This window comes from Desarmillaria tabescens (genome assembly GCF_030435595.1).
Source record: "Desarmillaria tabescens strain CCBAS 213 chromosome Unknown EV420scaffold_5, whole genome shotgun sequence".
NCBI lineage: Eukaryota > Fungi > Basidiomycota > Agaricomycetes > Agaricales > Physalacriaceae > Desarmillaria > Desarmillaria tabescens.
The window spans coordinates 900,946-920,486 of NW_026848304.1; the positions used below are offsets into that span (position 1 = coordinate 900,946).

The 19,541-nt window shown below is 48.4% G+C and overlaps 10 protein-coding genes across 10 annotated transcripts; 4 read left to right on the forward strand and 6 right to left on the reverse strand.

The window, feature by feature from the left end:
* Window positions 1–59: 59 nt before the first annotated feature.
* EV420DRAFT_949966 (biotin synthase) lies at window positions 60–1,957 on the reverse strand. Its single transcript, XM_060484108.1, has 9 exons — window positions 1,437–1,957; window positions 1,346–1,366; window positions 1,026–1,296; window positions 919–973; window positions 723–865; window positions 601–676; window positions 379–553; window positions 312–328; window positions 60–260 (listed from the first exon to the last, which is right to left on the reverse strand). The coding sequence occupies exons 1-9, from the start codon at window positions 1,666–1,668 to the stop codon at window positions 111–113; spliced, it is 1,140 nt and encodes a 379-aa protein (XP_060336329.1). The 5' UTR covers window positions 1,669–1,957; the 3' UTR covers window positions 60–110.
* Window positions 1,958–3,122: 1,165 nt separating this feature from the next.
* EV420DRAFT_1513703 (uncharacterized protein) lies at window positions 3,123–4,895 on the reverse strand. Its single transcript, XM_060471757.1, has 3 exons — window positions 4,753–4,895; window positions 4,130–4,702; window positions 3,123–4,075 (listed from the first exon to the last, which is right to left on the reverse strand). Exons 2-3 carry the CDS (start codon window positions 4,544–4,546, stop codon window positions 3,605–3,607), a joined length of 888 nt encoding a protein of 295 aa, XP_060336330.1. The 5' UTR covers window positions 4,547–4,702; window positions 4,753–4,895; the 3' UTR covers window positions 3,123–3,604.
* Window positions 4,896–5,568: 673 nt separating this feature from the next.
* EV420DRAFT_1513706 (ribosomal protein S27-domain-containing protein) lies at window positions 5,569–6,576 on the forward strand. The gene is made up of 4 exons (XM_060471758.1): window positions 5,569–5,706; window positions 5,758–5,857; window positions 5,917–6,030; window positions 6,084–6,576. Exons 1-4 carry the CDS (start codon window positions 5,704–5,706, stop codon window positions 6,107–6,109), a joined length of 243 nt encoding a protein of 80 aa, XP_060336331.1. The 5' UTR covers window positions 5,569–5,703; the 3' UTR covers window positions 6,110–6,576.
* Window positions 6,577–7,070: 494 nt separating this feature from the next.
* EV420DRAFT_1513716 (uncharacterized protein) lies at window positions 7,071–8,053 on the reverse strand. The gene is made up of 5 exons (XM_060471759.1): window positions 7,885–8,053; window positions 7,805–7,819; window positions 7,676–7,751; window positions 7,455–7,621; window positions 7,071–7,389 (listed from the first exon to the last, which is right to left on the reverse strand). The coding sequence occupies exons 1-5, from the start codon at window positions 7,965–7,967 to the stop codon at window positions 7,245–7,247; spliced, it is 486 nt and encodes a 161-aa protein (XP_060336332.1). The 5' UTR covers window positions 7,968–8,053; the 3' UTR covers window positions 7,071–7,244.
* A 1,129-nt stretch (window positions 8,054–9,182) lies between these two features.
* Window positions 9,183–10,171, reverse strand: EV420DRAFT_1513721 (uncharacterized protein). The gene is made up of 2 exons (XM_060471760.1): window positions 10,053–10,171; window positions 9,183–10,000 (listed from the first exon to the last, which is right to left on the reverse strand). The coding sequence occupies exons 1-2, from the start codon at window positions 10,140–10,142 to the stop codon at window positions 9,440–9,442; spliced, it is 651 nt and encodes a 216-aa protein (XP_060336333.1). The 5' UTR covers window positions 10,143–10,171; the 3' UTR covers window positions 9,183–9,439.
* A 133-nt stretch (window positions 10,172–10,304) lies between these two features.
* On the forward strand, window positions 10,305–11,333 carry EV420DRAFT_1637434 (ribonuclease H-like domain-containing protein; the record flags this gene model as incomplete). Its single annotated transcript, XM_060476703.1, has 4 exons — window positions 10,305–10,608; window positions 10,661–10,733; window positions 10,792–10,886; window positions 10,936–11,333. The coding sequence occupies 4 exons, from the start codon at window positions 10,305–10,307 to the stop codon at window positions 11,331–11,333; spliced, it is 870 nt and encodes a 289-aa protein (XP_060336334.1).
* Window positions 11,334–11,975: 642 nt separating this feature from the next.
* EV420DRAFT_1637435 (glycoside hydrolase family 18 protein) lies at window positions 11,976–14,328 on the reverse strand (the record flags this gene model as incomplete). The annotated part of the gene is made up of 17 exons (XM_060476704.1): window positions 11,976–12,100; window positions 12,157–12,266; window positions 12,332–12,431; window positions 12,488–12,545; window positions 12,604–12,616; window positions 12,669–12,807; window positions 12,863–13,050; window positions 13,111–13,130; window positions 13,186–13,230; window positions 13,287–13,295; window positions 13,355–13,445; window positions 13,494–13,583; window positions 13,636–13,880; window positions 13,930–14,013; window positions 14,063–14,144; window positions 14,191–14,198; window positions 14,254–14,328. 17 exons carry the CDS (start codon window positions 14,326–14,328, stop codon window positions 11,976–11,978), a joined length of 1,482 nt encoding a protein of 493 aa, XP_060336335.1.
* Window positions 14,329–14,549: 221 nt separating this feature from the next.
* On the reverse strand, window positions 14,550–16,455 carry EV420DRAFT_950352 (kinase-like domain-containing protein). The gene is made up of 8 exons (XM_060484109.1): window positions 16,003–16,455; window positions 15,682–15,951; window positions 15,549–15,632; window positions 15,331–15,495; window positions 15,130–15,278; window positions 14,927–15,075; window positions 14,661–14,877; window positions 14,550–14,607 (listed from the first exon to the last, which is right to left on the reverse strand). Exons 1-7 carry the CDS (start codon window positions 16,219–16,221, stop codon window positions 14,825–14,827), a joined length of 1,089 nt encoding a protein of 362 aa, XP_060336336.1. The 5' UTR covers window positions 16,222–16,455; the 3' UTR covers window positions 14,550–14,607; window positions 14,661–14,824.
* EV420DRAFT_1513748 (SET domain protein) lies at window positions 16,288–17,084 on the forward strand. Its single transcript, XM_060471761.1, has 2 exons — window positions 16,288–16,547; window positions 16,595–17,084. The coding sequence occupies exons 1-2, from the start codon at window positions 16,298–16,300 to the stop codon at window positions 16,879–16,881; spliced, it is 537 nt and encodes a 178-aa protein (XP_060336337.1). The 5' UTR covers window positions 16,288–16,297; the 3' UTR covers window positions 16,882–17,084.
* Window positions 17,085–17,197: 113 nt separating this feature from the next.
* On the forward strand, window positions 17,198–19,184 carry EV420DRAFT_950646 (DnaJ protein). The gene is made up of 6 exons (XM_060484110.1): window positions 17,198–17,422; window positions 17,471–17,578; window positions 17,629–17,709; window positions 17,765–18,320; window positions 18,376–18,715; window positions 18,771–19,184. The coding sequence occupies exons 1-6, from the start codon at window positions 17,249–17,251 to the stop codon at window positions 19,009–19,011; spliced, it is 1,500 nt and encodes a 499-aa protein (XP_060336338.1). The 5' UTR covers window positions 17,198–17,248; the 3' UTR covers window positions 19,012–19,184.
* The last annotated feature ends 357 nt before the right edge of the window (window positions 19,185–19,541 follow it).

A 19,541-nucleotide genomic window follows, 5' to 3' on the forward strand; every position in this document is an offset into this window, starting at 1 on the left:
ACTTCGTGTACATTCTCCGTCCGTTCTTTAATGACGTGAACGTTCATCTACATACGAGCAATCAGTGCGGCGAAATGGATATATATCGCTGGAATCGACTGACCATCTAATTATGCTGAAGCCCCCAGATCTGCTTCTTTCGAGCGCCTGAATTCAGCTCGGTCCGGGATTTCGATTTGGGCACCTTCTTTCCGGGCAACGTTAACCTGTTCAAAACTCCGCATACCTTCCAGACCCCAGCGATCCATCATTGCTTTGTCCTGTTTGACTTATCGTTAAAATAGACCGTTCACCTTCAGCGCAGAACTTACCTCGTCCCATGGAGAACCTGCCAATCGTGTGAGCCTGGTTTCCAAGTTTTCGATCATATCAACTTACAGGGGGTAGTCAGCATCTGTTCGCCCGTAAACACCGCATTTGCGCCGGCCATGAAGCACATTGCTTGCTCTGCCTCAGTAAGCGTATTTCTACCGGCCGAGAGTCTGATGATAGTGGTTGGCAGGACTATCCGCGCTGTAGCAATCGTCCGAACGAGAGTCTGGTGGGAAACAGGCTATAACAACCATAAGCATAGAGCTTTAGTGAAAAACAAAAACATACTTCGTTGTTCTCAAGAGGAGTTCCTGGGATGGGCACCAATGCGTTGACAGGGAAGGATTCTGGGTGTTCAGGCATCCTACAATCCGCCATTAATGGGGTATAAAAACTTTCTGGCGACATACCTTGAGACCTCCCAGATGAGTCCGACTCTGTCCGCGTCTTTCTCACCAAGACCTAATATTCCTCCGGAGCACACACTAATACCAGCCTGACGTACTGCCTCTATGGTGTCTAAGCGGTCATCATAAGTCCGAGACGTAATGACCTAAAAAGATGCTGAGAAAGCAATCCATCATTTAACGAAACGAAGGAAAGTACTTCAGGGTAGAACTCTCGCGAAGTGTCGAGGTTGTGATTGTATGCAGTCAAGCCGCTGTGACAGGAGTCCTTTAATTTGGAGCAGATACAAGAAAAGTAGTCCTTACGCCTCTTTGAGTTGCCGAGCCTGCTCTGGGGACAACATACCAAGAGTGGTGCAGACTTCCATCCCCATGCCGCGGACCTCTCGGACCATCTCCAAGATTCTTTCAAAGCCTCGTTTACGCCCAGAAAGATCGCGCCAGGCAGCACCCATGCAGAAACGGGTGCTGCCATTTTCCTTTGCCTTGCGAGCGGCCTCTATCACGGGCTCGACATCGAGGAGACGAGAAGCTTTCGTGCTGGTATCATGACGGGACGATTGGGAGCAGTAAGAGCCTTATGATTCGGTTCATATCGGGTTCTGACTGACAGCGAACGCACTTACAGTCTTCAGAACATCCTCCAGCTTCATAAAGCGAGGTTCGTAGGGATAAATTTAGTCACTGAATTGGGTGATAGTGCGGTACACGACGTACTTTTGATGCTCATGAGAGTGCAGAGCTGTATTTTGTTGGGATCATGGTGCTGTCTGTGCACCGAAGCAGAACGGAAGACGAGATCGAGCAGAGGGGAATCGTAAATCTGCTGGATTTCTTGTTTCGTCCAGTTGTGTCGCGTCACCCGGTTGGACGGGAAGGACGCTGGGGAAACATGGGTCGCCAGTGTTCTTGTCGATGCCAGCGACCTCAAGGCAGCAGAGCGAAACATTGCGACGGTATACAGGTGATTTCGGATGCTGGCGGTGAGTAGGCAAAGCAGGTCGTGGTCGGAGGGTAACAAGAAATTGGGGAGATCGGAAGTCCAAATCTGATTCCGATCGCATCACTGCACGTGAGGCATATGGCCCCTATCTTTCTTTACCTCGACCCGTCTGGGTCTGACTCCGTCTTTCTCGTATTCATTTCAAGTATCCTGCAATGGCGCATATAGTCGCTATTGAACAACAAGAATGTCTTGGAGCTTCCACTTTCACCGCGATACCTGGAACATTGAGTGCTTACTTTATCGCGGATCAGTGGATGTCCGTGTCGTGATTTCATCTCCGAGGTTCACGTCCGGCCGCGAGACAATTGCAAAAAGGCAATAGGATAGGGACATGTTAGCAATACAAGTATATACGAGTAGCCAGTGCGCTACTAGCATGTAGGAGACGAAAATAATTTATATATGCTACAAGAAACGCTGAGGGATATAACTTCAGCCCTATTATCGGGTGTTAAGTCAGCCATGCTCGTCAAGTATACTTAACAGATATATTGACACCTTGTCAACAGGCGTGCGGACCTTCAGACACGCCCCGGCCCGTCGTCCAATGTTAATTTCGCAAAATCCACCTGTAGCATACCTTAAATCCTAATTAATGTCATCATTTTGATTGAAAAACATGAATCTCTGTCTTACCATGGTTCCGACGACTCCGTCTGGACTGTGGTATGCTAGTGTCCTGCATTGGCGTATCATCGGCCGACGGCGATCTCTGTATAAACAATGGAGGACTTTTTCTTTTTCTAGCCCTCTCTTCTTGTCGTTTACGAAGGTTGCCCCATTGTTGGAGAGTGTATTCTGCCAACTGGCGGGAGTATATCTGCTTTTTTTCTTCCAGAGTAGGAACAGTCATGAGTGGCGAATTTAGCGAGCGCAGGTATGGATAACGGTCGAGACGTATCCACCCTTTTATATACAATTACAGAGTCTACCTAGATCTGGAAATTACGCGTTGCGCTCCATCGACTGAATGATGACGTTCGTAGTTGCCACACCCGTCGGAGTTCGTTTTTAATGCTATAGTCTCATACTCTATTCAATCGAACTATGGTCGCGACTGTTCTAAATATCCAAACGACGTATACGTACTATAGATACTTCTCAGTGGCTGAGGTGATTATGGAATTCAAACTCACCAAGTAATAAATGATTAGAAACCGTAGCCGATGACGCAGTTAGTAGGTCACGGTGGAGTTAGTCGTGGCAATCAGGTCCAACTCCCAGGCCGCCTCAAGCTCAAGCTTGAAGTTCGACGATATGTGCATGGGTACACGCCAAACAAATTTCGTGCACTGTTCAAACGGCCACTACAAGGCCATCCAGGATAACTTATACCATGGGGCGGAAAGTAAATGCTGTGTTTACCATGACCTGCTTCCATTTTCAACGCTGACATAGTAAAATACGATGATTGGTCAAGTTTCTTTGATTTGAAACACCGCTCTCGCCACAGCAAGACAGGCCGACCAGGGCGGCGGTAGGTAGCATACAACAACTAAGGAGTACAAGGTAGTAGCCAAGTCGTCGTAAGCAACACAAATTATTGTAAGTAGTGGACAAGGCATCCACCGATAATATAGTAAAACCCAAAGAGTTAAAAAGACTTATACGACAAAAGGAGTTAGATGCTATACATTCTTGAGAACAGACACATATTAGGTTTGGCAGTAGTTGAGTGAAAGAGATGCAATAATGTAGTGTTCAATAGAGACGTGAGAATGTCCAACGTGTCGTCGAAGATCGAGAGTGGATATCTTTTTTCGTGAAGTGCGTCGAAAGTGAAGGTATAGAATGAGCGTGGGGATTGCACGTCAAGCAAAGTCGTCAAGCAAGCATCGAAATGTACAACATTGTCGGTGAAACGTCATGGTTTGTTCTTTTAAACGCGAACAGTGCGCCAGTAACCGGTAGGTGCCTTGCTGGAAGGCTTCTTTGCCTTGGGTGAGGGCGAACCGCCAAGCATGACACCGCCGGTGAGAACCGTGGTCTTGCCGCCGTCATATGGGGTCACCTCTGTCTTAGAGGTATCCACAAAGACACGGGCAGTCCTTGCCTTCTCACGCCTAGACTGCGATGACTTGGATGTGGGCGTTGATGAACCCGACGATTCCGAGCCAACCGAGTCAGATGAAGAAAACGAGTAGCTCGAGCTCGAGTTGGACGAGCGGGAGCTGCAACGCGAGTGGCTTGAGATGGAGGACAAGGGAGAGGTAGACCGGGGGATGGAGAAATGGGGAACGACGGGGGTCATCCAGGTAGGGTCGTTCATTTCATCTGCGATCATGTTGAAGACCCGCTCATCAGTATCGCAGTCTTCTTCCAGGAGCTGCTGCGCGACAGTCTTGGTGTTCTAAAATTACATACACGTAAATATAGATGATGCGACAGAAAAACATGAACTTACCGCGACATTAATGGACGGTACCACAGGGGAAGGACCTTCGGCAGCCCAAATAGTGATAGTCTCACTGCTGCTTCCTACCCGCATGTAGACGCAGCCGGGGTCAACAAAGAAGTCGAACTCACGGCCGCCAAGACGGACGATCCAATCGAACCATTGAATACCCGTAGCAAGACATGCGGAGTACACAACGCGAGGGGGGAGGCAGTCTGGGCTGAGGGTGAGGCAGCGACGGCCTGAGCCACTAAGAGGCTCAAACGGGACCCAGGACGGCGCGTAATGGGCCGTGAGGTTGGCCTCGAGGACAAGCTGCAACTTGATAATGGTCGTCGCTGGGTAGGCGGTCATCAAGGGACGCGTAAGGAAGGAAACGGCGTGGGCGACGGCAACAGAGACGCTGATAGAAGAAGAAATGGCCATGACGAATTAAGAGGATATAGATGCTTGAGCGAATTAAGACTTGAGAGTATGCAAAAGTATCGTCCGGCGATGAGAAATGCGGGTAGATGCACGCGTAAGGATAAAGAAGGACAAAAGATTAAACGTTATAAACGTCGAAGAAAGTGTAGCAGAAGTCTATCACAGTTGTCAGTAATGAGCAAAGACTGCGACGAAATACAACGCACCTAACGGAAGCCTAAGAGCGAAATGAAAAGGGTCCGTCAGCGAATGCGTTAATACCGGGAAAGAAACCGACCTTGGTCGTACAAGAAAACAAGCGGGGAGCTGGGAAGACAAGACAACGCATGGCAGGTCTTTATATGAATTGTCATATTTCATTATTCGTACAATGCACAATGGAATACCGCAGACAACAAAAGCATTTCCTTTTCTGGTTTCCCGACCACGTGCGAGAACAAAAGACCTTCTTTCTATTGTTTTGCTTCCGTTCCGTAAAGGCAATCCTTGTACTGTTTGCTGGATAGCTTCGTGTTGCGTAGCATCTCCTGTACCTTTCGCTTTTTGTACTTTGTGGTCTAGCTCGTGCAATACGTACACGTCTCTAGGTTAAGAGCAATGCTTGCGCTACCAGGATCAATACTTCGGCCGCCTTTAACAAGAAACACTATAAATGCTCCCCCGCTCTTTGCCCGCCAGCAGGTTCTGATACGAGTTTATTGTTTTATTGTGGCGTCCGTTGGCAGCTCTCGGGGTAGATAGCTATAACGTCACAACCTGCGATGACAGCGAAGGCGCAGTAAATACGCTATGGCATATACAAGCGCTCATGGGCATGGAAACGGAGAGAGTCGGCAATACCCGCGATGCCGAGATAGAATTTCAAAGCCCGCAAACCCGTACTCGTAGGTGAGTGTACTGCGCAGAAGGGAATTCGTTTCAAGTTCGTGCGCATAGCAGAGGATATCAGATAGCATAGTGTAGGGGGAAAAGTAGATTTATTGAATATCAACGAAGGGCACATCGTAGAGAAAATAAGTAGCACGTGATGCAGTTCTAGGAATAAGGTTCAATCTCCATTTCAAATCTTAGACCCCAAGCCTTTGGACTGAATCAATCCTCGCCGCTGCCGCGCACTCAAAAAAAAGCGAGTCCTTCCGTTCTCTTGCTGCTTCACCATGGTACGTATTTTCTAGCATTTCTGTGATATCTCTGAATGTATATGTCTGCAGACTCTCGCCGTCGATCTTCTCAACCCTTCCCCCGAACTCGAAAAACGCCAACACAAGCTCAAGCGGCTTGTGCAGTCACCTAACAGCTACTTTCATGGATGTCAAGTGCCCTGGTACGTATCCTTGAGGCCTCGCCGAGCACAACTACTTATACTTGAGTAGGATGCTTTGCTATTACCACCGTATTCTCGCATGCTCAAACAGTCGTCATCTGCGGTTCGTGTGCCAGCATTCTATGCCAGCCAACCGGAGGTCGGGCTCGTCTGACGGAGGGTGCGTTTCCTTTGCATATATTTTGTCATACGTCTCGCTAAATGTCTTTGCAGGTTGCTCTTTCCGTAAAAAGAACTAAATGCATACCTTCCTCATTCATATTTGCTCCTCGCGTCTTTACAGCATCTCCACGGCATTCCACCATGATATTTCGTTGCTCTTCCTTGTACCCATCACACGTGTATGCTTGAATACATGCCTATAATGCTTTGGTACCAGGAGTAATCAATCTCAGTCTGATATATGAATGTTACTCGCTATGCTGTCTCGTTCCAACCTTTATTCGGCGGGAGCGCTGGTAAAAATGACTTGGAACTGAAATCATCATTACGCATTGAATACGCTTCTGCGGCTAATAATTGAAGAACGCGCAAGGCGAATGAATACCAGGATGGGTTACATGCATTTTGTGTACATGTTCTTTCGATGGTTCTGCGTGCTGCGCCCGCCATATCTGACTCGCCTTCACCTGTCCAAAGTTCGGTACCGGATGCAAGACGCCGTCTGTTGACTCGAACTTGATTATTTTGGCGAGGAGATTACTACTTTAGACTTCCATGAGGCGCCACCCAGAATTCTAACCATTATCTCTGACTCGTACATTCGGTTCCCGCAAATGAATATATAGCAGCGTTCACTGCCATTCCTCCCAGGTTCAATACACCGATTACAATTTACTTTACTGCTCATAATGTCCTTTCTCAGCGGTCGCGGATACACCTCAGAATTAAAGGCTGTCCAGCTCGATGCCGCAATTGCTTACCTCCAGGCCGTCAAAGAGACCTTCCATGATCAGCCCGCCGTGTATGCCCATTTTTCGGTGCTGTTGCAGAATTCGTCAGTCGTAATTTATATTCGTTCCTATCATTTCTGTGACCGACAGCTCTTCAAAGTGAGGATTATGATCTCATCATGTCGACAGCGGCGACACTGTTTCGTGGCTATCCTCACCTGATTGAAGCATTGAACCCTTACCTCCGATCACCTTGTCGCGTGGAATATAACGCGAGGACCCGACTCACAACAATTACCAGCTGCAGTGGTGTAAAATACCAGATTTGAGGTAAAGTCTTTTACAAGTCTGTGCATGCGCTTTTCTCTCACGTTTCCCAGTGAATGATTGATAAGGCTACATTTTCATCCGTCCAGCACATACAACAGTGTATAATTGTACAATAGTGTCCATCTTGAGTCGTAATTTGGTCCTAAAAGAACTAGCGCCCAAAGCGGTAGCCCATGCCGGTGGTAGCGCTTGGTTCCGATTCATAGTTTTCATTTTCGCTGCTATCCTCGCTGCTCAATATTATAATGGCCCGTACGCGGTGCCGCTTGTCTTCCTGCAGCTTCGATTTCCATTTCCTGCCATACCCCGGAATTCATGAAAAGGAAACAAACCACGTGTAACGGCAAGTCAGAATACTCACTTCTTCCTGGCCTCTCTCTCGGCGTGTTTGCTTCCACCACGCTTCCATTCTTGATTATCTCCTTTGCGAGCAAGTTGTTCGAGATGCGTTTCCACCAGATTGTTTAGGCCGACATTGAGCACCATCCGAGGGGAATTGAGTTTACCGCGACACGAAGGGCAGTCCCTCTGGGTGGCCGAGGCAATATGAGTCCGACCCTTTGACAGGAATACCAAACTTACCTTGACCTCGACCCATTGGCTAAGACACTCGCCGCAGAAACTGTGGCCGCAAGGTACACAGACATGTGCCACGACCCTAATTATAACGGATACTCAACGCCCAGCCACACCTGATTCGGAGAAACCTACAGGAAATCTTGACAGCTACGCCACATCGAAGATCCACTGTAAGATGACGTGGATCTACATTGGAAATACGAATTACTCACATGGGACATTCTAGGTCTGCCTGATACGCTTTTAGAAAACTATTCAACAACTCGTCGCTTTCGGGTGTGCTATGGGCCTTCATTTTCCCTTTCTTGCGTGGCGACGGCCGTGATTGAGAGTCATGGCGAGGACGCTTGCCTTTTCCACTTTGAAGCGAGCTGGCAGAGGAGTCGGTATTGAGGTCACGCTGGGAGAGCGCCAGGGCTGTGGTCGCGGTGAGAACTTGGTGGACTATTATAACATATCAGGCTGTTCTTACTGTTGGTCCGGACAGGACACGCCACATTAGCAGGTTTATTTTCGGCTAACATGATGAGCCGACATGACTAAAAACAGCTGTGAGAATCGGATAAAGATGGAAAAGAATATTCACCACGAATCAATGTTGTTGTGATCAACAGATAGTCGAAGACGTGAGATATTGACCGGAATGAAACTTGTTTCACTTACGCAAGGAATGGAGTGTTGGTAAGTGTGAGGGGCCCGGCGCTGGAGGAAAGCCGTGATAATTAACACGTTTGAGCAGATGTTGGACAACTCACCTGCCTGAGCTAGCGGAACATTCTGTTGATTTAAGCGCGAAGGTCCTGCCACTTTAATGACTATATATAAACTTTATTCTTGTACTTGGTGAGCGGACTGACCTGGCTGAATCTGGACCTGAAGTTTTTCATATCCTATTCTTGTATGTTCATCCAACAGGTTCCAAGCGGCCTCATCAAAATCCGAAAAGTCGTCTTCAGTATAAAAAGAGCTGTCCTGTTGCTGTAGCGGTTGTGGTTGAGGCTGTGGAATTGTTGACTGCTGCTGTTGGGTTGTTATTCGAACGATCGACGCATCAAATTGAGCCCATGCCGACTCGCTGATGTTGTCGAGTGCATCATCGCTGCTAAACTCCTCATCGGACATGGTGGTGGAATAAGAGACAGCAATAATAATGAGTCACGCTTGGTTCGAGTTCAAGTTGCGAAATTGGACGCGTTCTCCACGTGAGAGGAACTTTTGGTTATGTAAGCGATCGGCCCTACCGGTTGTACTATAAGTAGAATGATTTTCGCTGTAACGGTTACGGAATGTTACATGATGGACTGTGTAATACTGACACTGGTGAGTGTTGGATGAAGGCTGTTAGTGTGAAAGATGAGTCCACGGATGAGTTTGTGATATTTTTGAGTGGTGAAACGCCAAGGCGGTAGGTACATACCGGGGTCAGCAGGCGTGCCTAGACGACCTATATTTAGCCCGTCCAAGAATATCTGGCTTCCAGGGGGCGGCTTGGAGGCGGGCGGTTGCCAAAGATAGATGATGCCAAGACTTCTTGGCTTGTTCTGAGTTTCAAAACAGCCTCTTGGCGCTCTATTTTTAGATCATGGGAAGTCCTTCCAAGAATACGCAGCGAAATTTTTGCGCAGTAGTACCTTTGAGGGGAGTAATAGCATGGAAACGTGACAGTAGTGGTAGCAATATGTACAGTATCGGTACAGTATGAGAAATAAATAACGATGATCCAACCATAAATATCAAGTTACACAGTAACAGAAGGTGAAACGAATATCAAGACGTGGTCATGGGGTAATCTCGGGACTTGGATCTTTCGTCAGAAATATCGCTGAGCTGTTTGATATCTCGCTCGACCTCTGGAACGCGGCCGTTAGAGAGCAGGGCGCCTATAGCCATTGATGGCCGGGTGGCACGGGGGGAGTAATCTGCTGCAGATGAGGAAGACGATGTCGGGGAATAAGGCGATGGTGGATGTCTTGGCGGCGACTGCGACATGCCGCGGTGCCTTTTGCGAGTACGCGTGTCTGCCATTGGCGGCAAAGCGTACGGAGAATGGCTCCGCTGGTGGCGGGACTGGCGCTGAGGCACAGATAAATGATGCTGCTGGGGGGGCGAATGCGACGTCGACGGCGTCGGGTAATGGGACATCGGTGGCGACGGCGGGTAGGATGTTTGTCGCTGGACGTCGATCAGGGTGCGTAGAAGGGCCGCCCGTTCTGCCTGGCTGTGTTCTTCAGCTGTCTTTGCCTTGAGCATCGCAAGCAGCATATCGCGGTCGCCATCCCCCTTCGCACGATATGCCCCGAGAATTTCTCGAAGCGTAGGAGGAGAAGGCTAAAGGAGTTCATATAAGTACAGAAATCCTTGACCCGAAATAAAAACATGCCTGGCTGAGGGATTCGCGGGCGGCGGTGAGAAAGTCAAGTTGGGAAGCCATGAGAGGGAGCAGGAGAACCGACGGTGGAATATAAATCATAATTTGGTCTTGGCAGCTTTCTATTTTTAAGGCCAAGTAAACTCGACATGCTCTGTGCTATTTTTGCTGCTTTTGGTTGCCCCGACCATCGGTACACACGTGACCCGTATCTCCCATTCGTTCCTTCCAAGTGACCGTCACAGCTTTCTGTCACGACTCGCGATGTCGGACGTCCCCTTGTACAACTGGAGCCCCGGAGCCCAGCCTCACTACATCACCACCGTCGCCGCCGCTGACGCCGTCATTGCCCGCCATCTCGAGCACTACGTTGGCCATGTTGGCTTCGACCTCGAATGGAAGCCCTCTTTTGTTCGCGGCGCCCGCGAGAATCCAGTCGCCCTCGTCCAGATCGCTACAGAGACCGAGGTCTTTCTCTTCCAGCTCTCTGCTATGTCTACCGTACCATCTTCCTTACAACGCTTCCTGGAGAAGAACTCAGTCCTCAAGGTGGGCGTCGGTATCCAACGTTCGTCATTCTTCCAGTCCTGCTCACCTCTTACTCAATATTTCCTTAACAGACGACGTCAAAAAGCTTTTTGATGACTATAGATTCTCAGTCCTATCTTGCGTAGACCTTAGCATGTTTGCACGGTCTGTCGATAACTGCCTCTTGGAAAGGCCCTTTCAAGAATCCCATCGGTCTTTCCAGGCTCGTCTCTACCTATCTTGGCTATACGCTTTCCAAAGGTCATATCACGAGGAGCAACTGGGAGGCCTACCCACTCTCTTCAGCACAAATACGATGTAAGTTTCTCTACTTGTTCCTATGTCAAAGCTAACTCTACATGATCAGACGCCGCCAATGATGCGCACGCAGGTTATGCAGTTTATTCCCACCTTTGCACCCTAGATCTTGAACGAGAATCTCCTGTCAAGCAGTCATACTACTCTTTTCATGCCATTCGCGGACGTCTGTACCATATTCCAGACCAAGTCCCTTCATCCCATGATGACCTCTGGGGGCTCAGTGCCACCTCGCGCCTCGTTGAATGGTTTCCTAGAAATCCGGAATATGATCCCGGCCCCCCTCCCCCTCCTAAGGAACCTAAAACTCCGGAAGGACATCCGGGTTCACCAAAGGATGCCGCCGCAGAGCCTCCCCAAGATTCCTCTTCTTCACGAGACAAAGGTAAGCGTAAAGGAACGCGTACTAGGTATCGCCCTCGTCGCTCTGCCTCGCTTCTGGTGTAGTCACTACTACTACTTACGTAGTATGTCTGCTGGTGGCTCGAATCTTACAAATCGGACCTTGGCGCTTTTCTGTGACCATTGTTCTAAGTTCTTCTGTCGTGCATATGCATGCAAGGTTCAGGATTGCCCTTGAGGCATTAACTCGGCGTATTTATTGGTCTCCAACCCATGGCCATCAGTTCGCTGACCATTGACAGGCATACGTACAAAGCGATGTAAAACATCCTTGAGGGCTTGGCTGCACCGATTCGGAGAAGTCGACACTGCTCTGATTTTCATAACCGTTTCTCGTCATGTTTGTGCCTTCGTTATTTACTCCGGGCCCTTTTGCAGTCCAGGTCGTTCGGTCTGATTCGCGCAGCACTGATACCATTGCCCTGGAACTATGTATGCCCACGTCGCCGTATTATGAATTTAGCGAAAGCCTAAGGCTATCATTACATCGCGGATACGTAACGAAATCCACATTCTATCGTCGATGACCCTGTTTCTGTTCTTTGCCCTCTTGCATAAGTGGGTGCAGCACGGCCGGTTTCTCCAACAAGTAGCAAATAAATGTAAAGAATCGAAAATGAACTCGTCATCTACATCGTAATACATGCCATCATATGCATGGTTCTAGAGGTGTTCCCACCTTAGCTCCTACAAGGCATCATCTCGCGAAAAGTGACCTGACCCTCTAGCACCTGTCGAGGTGGGCTTGGGTGCTGCTGTGACCTTCCTCGACGACACGCATGCTCCTTGATCGACCCAAACGCCCACGGACCCTGCACGCACAAGATCGGTTCTATCAATATCTATGGATGCATTACGGTCAACTCACCTTCGGGAGTATCACCCTGCGTCCACCACTTCGCAGTCCACAAGTGGGAACTATTTGTGGTGTCCGTGAGCTTCGCGGAGTAGACGATAGATTCCGGTTCAAGGTACGTACTTGTATACTGTTTGATCGCCACCAACGTAAATTGTAGTAGCTTCCCATTCATCTATGCCCGTACAGGCTCCTCCAGAGGTAGGGGTGCTTCCAAGCGGATGTTGTAGTCATTGTAGTCGTTGTGGGGTCCCCACCATTTGAGCCAGATCCAGAACAGGCGCTAACTGGAAGTAACCGCTGTGTTGATTAGATTGGACAAATGGAAATGAGAGAGACGCACTAGCACTCCAATCTCCATTAGGATTGCTCGCAGGTACCGACTGAGTCCACCACTTTGCCTACGAATGAATGCGTATTATTTACGTCTAGTGAATGAGAGATAACGCTTTCACGTACCTCCCATATATATCTATAAATAGAATGCTTAGTCCATGCAACAAATGCGATACGGAGGAACTTACCCGTTGTACGATACTGTCGAGGATGCTATATAGACGCTTCCAGCGGAGTAATTCGTGGCGGAACAGGCTGGATAAGTGAATCCCACTCCACCGGCCGCGGCAAGGGCTCCCTTTATGGTCAAGTCATAGCGATCATTCGCTGTTCGATATCAAGATTAAGTTGAACAGAGTACCATAAAGGATCGAGAACTGACCATAAGCTTGTGAAGCATCCCAGAGCATCACGCCTCCGAAAGACGGGAAACTGTTCCGCATCTGCACAGCAATACTGCTGAGAGTTCCGATGTCGACGTATCCTGATCCAGCAGCAGTCGATGAAGCCGGCGCACCAATATAGACCTTGACATCGGGGTTGAGGCTCGTGTTACGGGCCCATTGATCCCTATGGATATGACACATATTAATATCGCTAAAGATTGGGCGCTAAACGCAGCCGATTCACCAGATTCCAAAGTTCCAATTCTGGAAAGGCCGACATGAGATACACTCAACTGTAACAAAGACAGACGAATCCTACCGAGGCTTTCCCAAAGTTCGTCAGACCACAAGGGTTGTTGTAGAACTATGCATCATAACGCCTATATAAGTAGTGTTGATGGTGTTCTGCTAATATCTAACGTACCTGGACTACAGATTGATCAAAATCAAATTAGCACCTGTGGAATAGAAAAATAGCAAGCAAGCACACCATAAATTGCATCGAAGCTAGCAGCATTGAGAACACCGCTCAACGCAGCATCTGGGAAAACGCATTGCGGCGCAGCAGTAATATAATACCTTGGCTACCCTAAATCTAAGGCAATCTAACCTAAAATTAGAACTCACCGCTTCGACGCGCCGGTAGCCAATGCCCTTAATTCATTCACAAACGCTGGATAACTTGAAGATGTCCCGCCTTCGATGTCCAGGTCGACACTACGTCGCATGGTTGTCAGCATTTATCATGTCAAAAAAGTGGGTTTCATACCCGTCTAAAATTGCACTACCAAAAGGCCGAGCGTCTGAAGTGCCTCCAAGGAACAAGTTCCAAACTGTGTTTGCGAATTGAACGGCCTGGGCGTCAGAGCTGAATCCTACGGAACCAGTCGCTCCACCCAGACTGAGTGTTACGATCTTTCCTTTGGCTTGGCAAGTGGCGATGTCTGTGGCCAGTAAGGAACAGTCGGGCAAAGCCGTCCCAGGGAAAGTGGTGTTATCGACGGTATTGCAGGTCTGTCTTCGGTCAGCTTGCGGTGGGCTGCGTAGGGCAGATATGGCGTACGTTGGCGAGGTTCATTGAGGGCAGATCCCCTGTTCCAAAGAATACGTTGAGGAATGCCAGTGGAAAGACATCGATCGCGTCATCCTTTAAGAGATTAGGTTACTAGGATATCGTATGACAGACACAGACGCACATTACAATAGAAAGACAGCCTTTGTTGATAGTTTGCCGTATCATTGAGGTGAGCCGCGCCATACGAGTTCTGCCCCCAGTACCTGGCGAGGAGTTCAGTGAAAGGCCATAGAGGTTTCGGAGTCATACACAACGGTCTGGCAGAATGAAGCATTAACGACTAAAGAATTACAACGGAGTATATCGGCGTACATTATCGTATCTTGAATTATCGAATGCCAGGACGACGGATATTCCAACGACAGCAAGAAGTGCAGGTAGTAGCATCCTGATTGTTGAGATAGAGTGAGCAGTGAGAGAACTAGGGTGATAAAATGTAGCATTTTATCATGCTACTGCATCCATTTTATAAAAACGCCTGTCCATCGTATCACGGCGACACGTCGTATCAGTGTAAGGAAGCCTGGGAGCCTTCAACGCGTCAGTCTTGTTGACGCTTCCTTATCCGTGAGCACGAGGGCGTCAAGTCAACGCAGAATGCTCATGGAGTGCAAGATTAGAGTGTGAGCTTCTTAGGTTAGAATAGGTAGTCAGTGCATGTGGTTTCTGTTGATAGTCATTAAGCACATCTTGACACACGGAAGAGAACGGTGGAGTACTCAGTTGTACTAGAAATCACTTGTGCGTGGCAGGCAGAATATCCAAGAGACATTGACATCGGCATGACATCCGATGCCAGAAGGGGAGATACAAAGAGGCAAAATTTAGAACGATCTATATACATAAGCAGAAACAACAGAGATAGAGCGTATTGGAGCAGCAATCATTCTGATACAGCTGAATCGTTCCCGGCAGCTTCCTTTTGTCGTATAGGTACTGTGAAGGGGTTTAGTCAGGATCGTGGGAAAATCGTGGGAAAGCGTACGGAAGTAGGGCTGTTGTTGTGCCTCGCGGGCGGTCAGACGATCCTGATGGTCATATCGCAGCAACTTGTCCAACAGGTCGATAGCCTCATTCGAAATATAGCGCTGATTTTCTGATGTTATAAATCGCGTCCACGGTTTTCTAGGATACCTATGAAGACAAGTATTGAGTTTGAAATAACTATGTGGTTAGCAAGTCACAAACCGGCCAAGGATCTCGTCATACTGGGCATCCAGGCGGATGTGATACTTGTCGATATAAGCAAACAATTCGTCAGTGCCTAGCACTTTAGCAATCTTGACTAGTTGATCGTAGTTGTCGTGACCGTGGAAGAATGGTTCCTTGCGGAAGATCTAGGAGAGTGGTCTTTAATTGATGGTAAGGGGAAGAAAGACAGGATTTTACCATTGAAGCAAACATACACCCGTAACTCCACATGTCTAGACTATAGTCGTACTCTTGGAAGTCAACGAGTAGCTCAGGACCCTTGAAGTAGCGGGAAGCAACCCTGACATTGTATTCAGTTTTCGGATGGTAGAACTCTGCAAGACCCCAATCGATGAGCCGCAACTGGGACACTTGATTAACTAAAAATACCCAGGAAACATATAAGTTTTACACACCTTGCGAAGCTCATGATCTATCATGACATTGTGCGGCTTTACATCTCGGTGCATGATGCCCTTCGAATGGCAGAAATCTAGAGCCTATCAGAGCCTGTGAGCTTGTTACCGTGGAAGAATCGGGCTATCTTACTTTTAGCAGCTCATACATATAGAAACGGACGTCGTAGTCGGAGAAACGGGGATAGAGAACTTTGAAATCAACGTTGTGGACGTATTCTGTGATTAGACTTGGTATCTTGGAGGCTTGATCTCGAACGACATCCAAAAGCGCGACGACATTGGGCCCTCCGGCCAGGTTTTGTAAGATCTTGATTTCTCGCTTGATTTTCTTCTTTTTCACGGGTTTTAGGACCTTGACGATGCACTTTTCTTCTGTCACGACATTGATGCCTTCGAACACCTGTGGTACAATCAGGTCGTCTGTCGATGGTAATAGACTAGCATGACGCACCTCCGAATACTTTCCCCGACCCACTTTCCGAACGATTTCATAGTGATCTTGAGAGCCCCATTGGACCTGTAGGTTGTCTATGAAACAGAGCGATGTCAGGAATAACAGCAGCAAAGTTCGAGGCCAGCCTTGCGCACCATATTCGTGCCATGAAGGGCCAAGTTTCGCATTGACGTCGGCGTATACTCGAGCAACCGATTTGGTCGATGAACGACCCATTAAGATGACGGAGGAAGAAGGAAAGTGAGCTGATGCGTTGCAGCAATGAGGTCCGCCCTTAGATATTCCCACGGTGATGTCCAGGTCACCGCCTCCCCATTGGCCCAAAGACGTAGTCTACCTCAGTTCCCCCGCGTACCATGCTTCTGTGTCAATGGATGCAAGGCAATTCATGGAGCCTAGCCCTGTAAAAAAAGGTGCATGGGCGAAATCGTCCGCTGTTGTTATTCGTCGCATCTCGAGACCCGAGCATCCGGCATTCGGACAACTGGGGCTGTTTGCTGCGAAGAAAATACCACCAAAGACACACATTGTTGACTATATTGGTATGTACTTGCTACGATGATACAATAAGGAATTTGAACAGAAGCAGGAGAAATACACTGTGAAAATCGGCTAGACTCGGACTACGATCTGTGTCTGCATCGATTTGAAGATGGAAGCTGCATTGGGGTCGACGCGGGCAGGATGGGCAACGAGGCGCGATTTGTTAATGATTTTCGCGGAATAAAGGATAAGCCAAATGCAGTTTTCGTGGACAGACGGAGTGAATTTGGGGACTTACGCATGGGAATTTGGTCTTCGCATGAGGGCATCAAAAAGGGCGACGAAATTGTTGTATCATATGGTAAAGCGTGGTGGCACGCCCGAACAAAATGACAAGCACAACGGCGACTTGGAAAACTTTGGGCCGTCTTCAAAATAAGGCAGCGAGGACCAACGCAGCGGCAATAATTGAATGACGGGACATTTTCGGCAGACCCGCGAAAAAAAAAAAGTTGTGAAAAAAACGATACGAAAAACTTACGGGTAGCAACAGAAAAGCAAATATGCGGCGACCAAGAAATCCACGGGCCTTCAAAGAGGCGAAAGAAACAAGTTTCTTAGAAAGCGTCATCCTCGTAAAGGCACGTGGTGTCCTATTATGGAAATATAGGCACGTGTTGAGCAAAAGCTCCGGAAACAAACAGGCAAAATTTCGACGAGGACGGTCATTACTGTCTTTCACAGATTCTCCCGTTGCCTCATGCGCCCGTGTATCCCAGCAAAAGGCGTCTCGTCCTTTATTGCCTTTTACTCCTGTTCTAGGCCCGTCCAACGGTCTGGCACTTCCTCGCTCTCCTTCTACCGATCAAGATGTCTTCACAATCTACCTAATTCTGCCCACCGTTTACCCTGCCCGAGGCGCATTGCTGAACGGGTACGTTCCGCTCATCGCTCGTTGCTCACCGTGCTCACCGCTCTGTAGCGGCATTTCCATGCTTCACCCGTATCAGCAGCCCCCAAGGATCCATACTCAGTTCTCGGTGTGAATAAGGATGCAACAGCTGCTGAAATCAAGAAAGTCTATTTCTCCGTACGCCTGCCTATCGCGTCTTGTACTTTCACCTCACTCAATATATGCAGCTGGCTCGGAAATACCATCCAGATACTAATCCCGACGCGAATGCACGGGACAAGTTCGTCGAAATTCAGGAAGCCTATGATGTCAGCCTCCAAATTAACTTGTCCATCTACCTCATGCTCAGTCCGTCACATACAGATCTTGAAAGATGAAAAGAAACGAGCTGCCTATGACCAGTACGGTTCCACATCACAGCAGCCAGGTTTCGATCCAAACTCCTTCTCGCAAGCCTTCCGTAATGGCCAAGGGTTCGGTGGTTTCAAGGACTTTTCTTCTGCCTTCGGTCCCGATGTCGGTAGCGGATCCAGTTTCTTCGAGTCCTTGTTCGGCGCTTTAAACAACGGCCCCGGAAGTCGACAGCGGTCCCGCGGAGAGGATTTAGAAGTTTCAGTTGGAATAACCTTCATGGAATCATGTAAAGGGACAAAACGCAACGTCAAAATTTCCCCTGTTGTCGATTGTCTAACTTGTTCCGGCCTCGGTCTAAAGCCAGGTGCGAAACGTACAACATGTACAGCTTGCAGTGGTTCCGGTACCCGGACTTTTGTCATCGATAGTGGTTTCCAGATGGCCAGCACATGTCCGTCTTGCTCTGGTGTTGGAAGTACGATACCTCGGGGTAGTCAGTGTGGTTCTTGCGGAGGCGTGGGCAAGGTCAGAGCACCTCAGACTATTGAAGTCGATATACCACCAGGTACGTCTCATGGTGATAAAGTTTTCATGCTTCTTTGTCGTTACCTTCTTGTCAGGCGTCGAGGACGGAATGACTATCCGCGTTCCGAAAGCGGGAGATGCGCCAGTAACCGGCAAGGGAACGCCTGGCGACTTATTTGTGCGCGTCAGCGTTGCCCCATCAAAACAATTTACACGACAAGGAGCCAACTTGTTCCATGAGGTTAAAGTACCCTTCCACACCGCGCTTCTTGGCGGTCGAGTCCGAGTACCTACTATTGATGGCGAAGTCGATGTCCGACTACCCAGCGGCACTCAGCAAGGAGAGGAGATGGTATTAAAAGGACGTGGTGTTCCAGAATTTCGAAACGGTCTTAGTGGGGATCTCTATGTTACATTCTCGGTGGTTCTCCCTAGGTAAGCCTCACGGTCATCATATGTTCGCTGACTTTGATATCGCATCTCTAATCAGATCTCTCTCAAAACGACAACGACAACTGTTACAAGAATACGCGGATGATGTTGAAGGTCGATCAACGTCTAAAGATAGTAAGGGAGGCAGCAAAGCTTCTCAGTCTTCAAGTTCGTCACAAGGAAAAGGGACAGGTGGTGGTCATGATAACGGTATGCCTTCTTTTACACATCAGTCACCCTCACAAGGTGGCTTGGTGTTTCGTGCGTGGCAAAAATTACGAGGACTCATTGGGTTTTGATTTTTTTACTGGCATGTCTTCCATCCTTTGCCAACGCTCAACTTCGTGTTCTTATCTGCATTCATACGCTAGTCACCGCCGAGGACACTCCCAAAGAGGTAGAGAAAGAGGCAAAGGAGGACCGGGACGAAGATCAGGAGATGAAGAGGGCGACAGCATGATAATTAAAATTTTAGATTCGTATTGCATATACAAGCCATCTAATTATTATTGTATGTACCGACGTGAACAGACGCGCCACTTCTCAACCGGACTGACGATCTCTCACGGAGTTGAAATAATAAGCTGTGCCGCTTCTTTCTTTTACCACGATGACTCGATATTTGACCAACAAGGCTCTGCGGTACTAATTATTCTGCTTGGATAATTCTTCAGCATTGCCAATTGATGACCCAAGTTTCCCCGTCTCGTTCCTACGGAATTCTCTTGGTTTGAAATGGTTCGGGCCAGACTTTCCGGTTTCCGCTCTCAGTACGCAGTTCATCAATTCAAGTTTCTCTTGAGAAGCGGCACTACTTACTCGATCACCC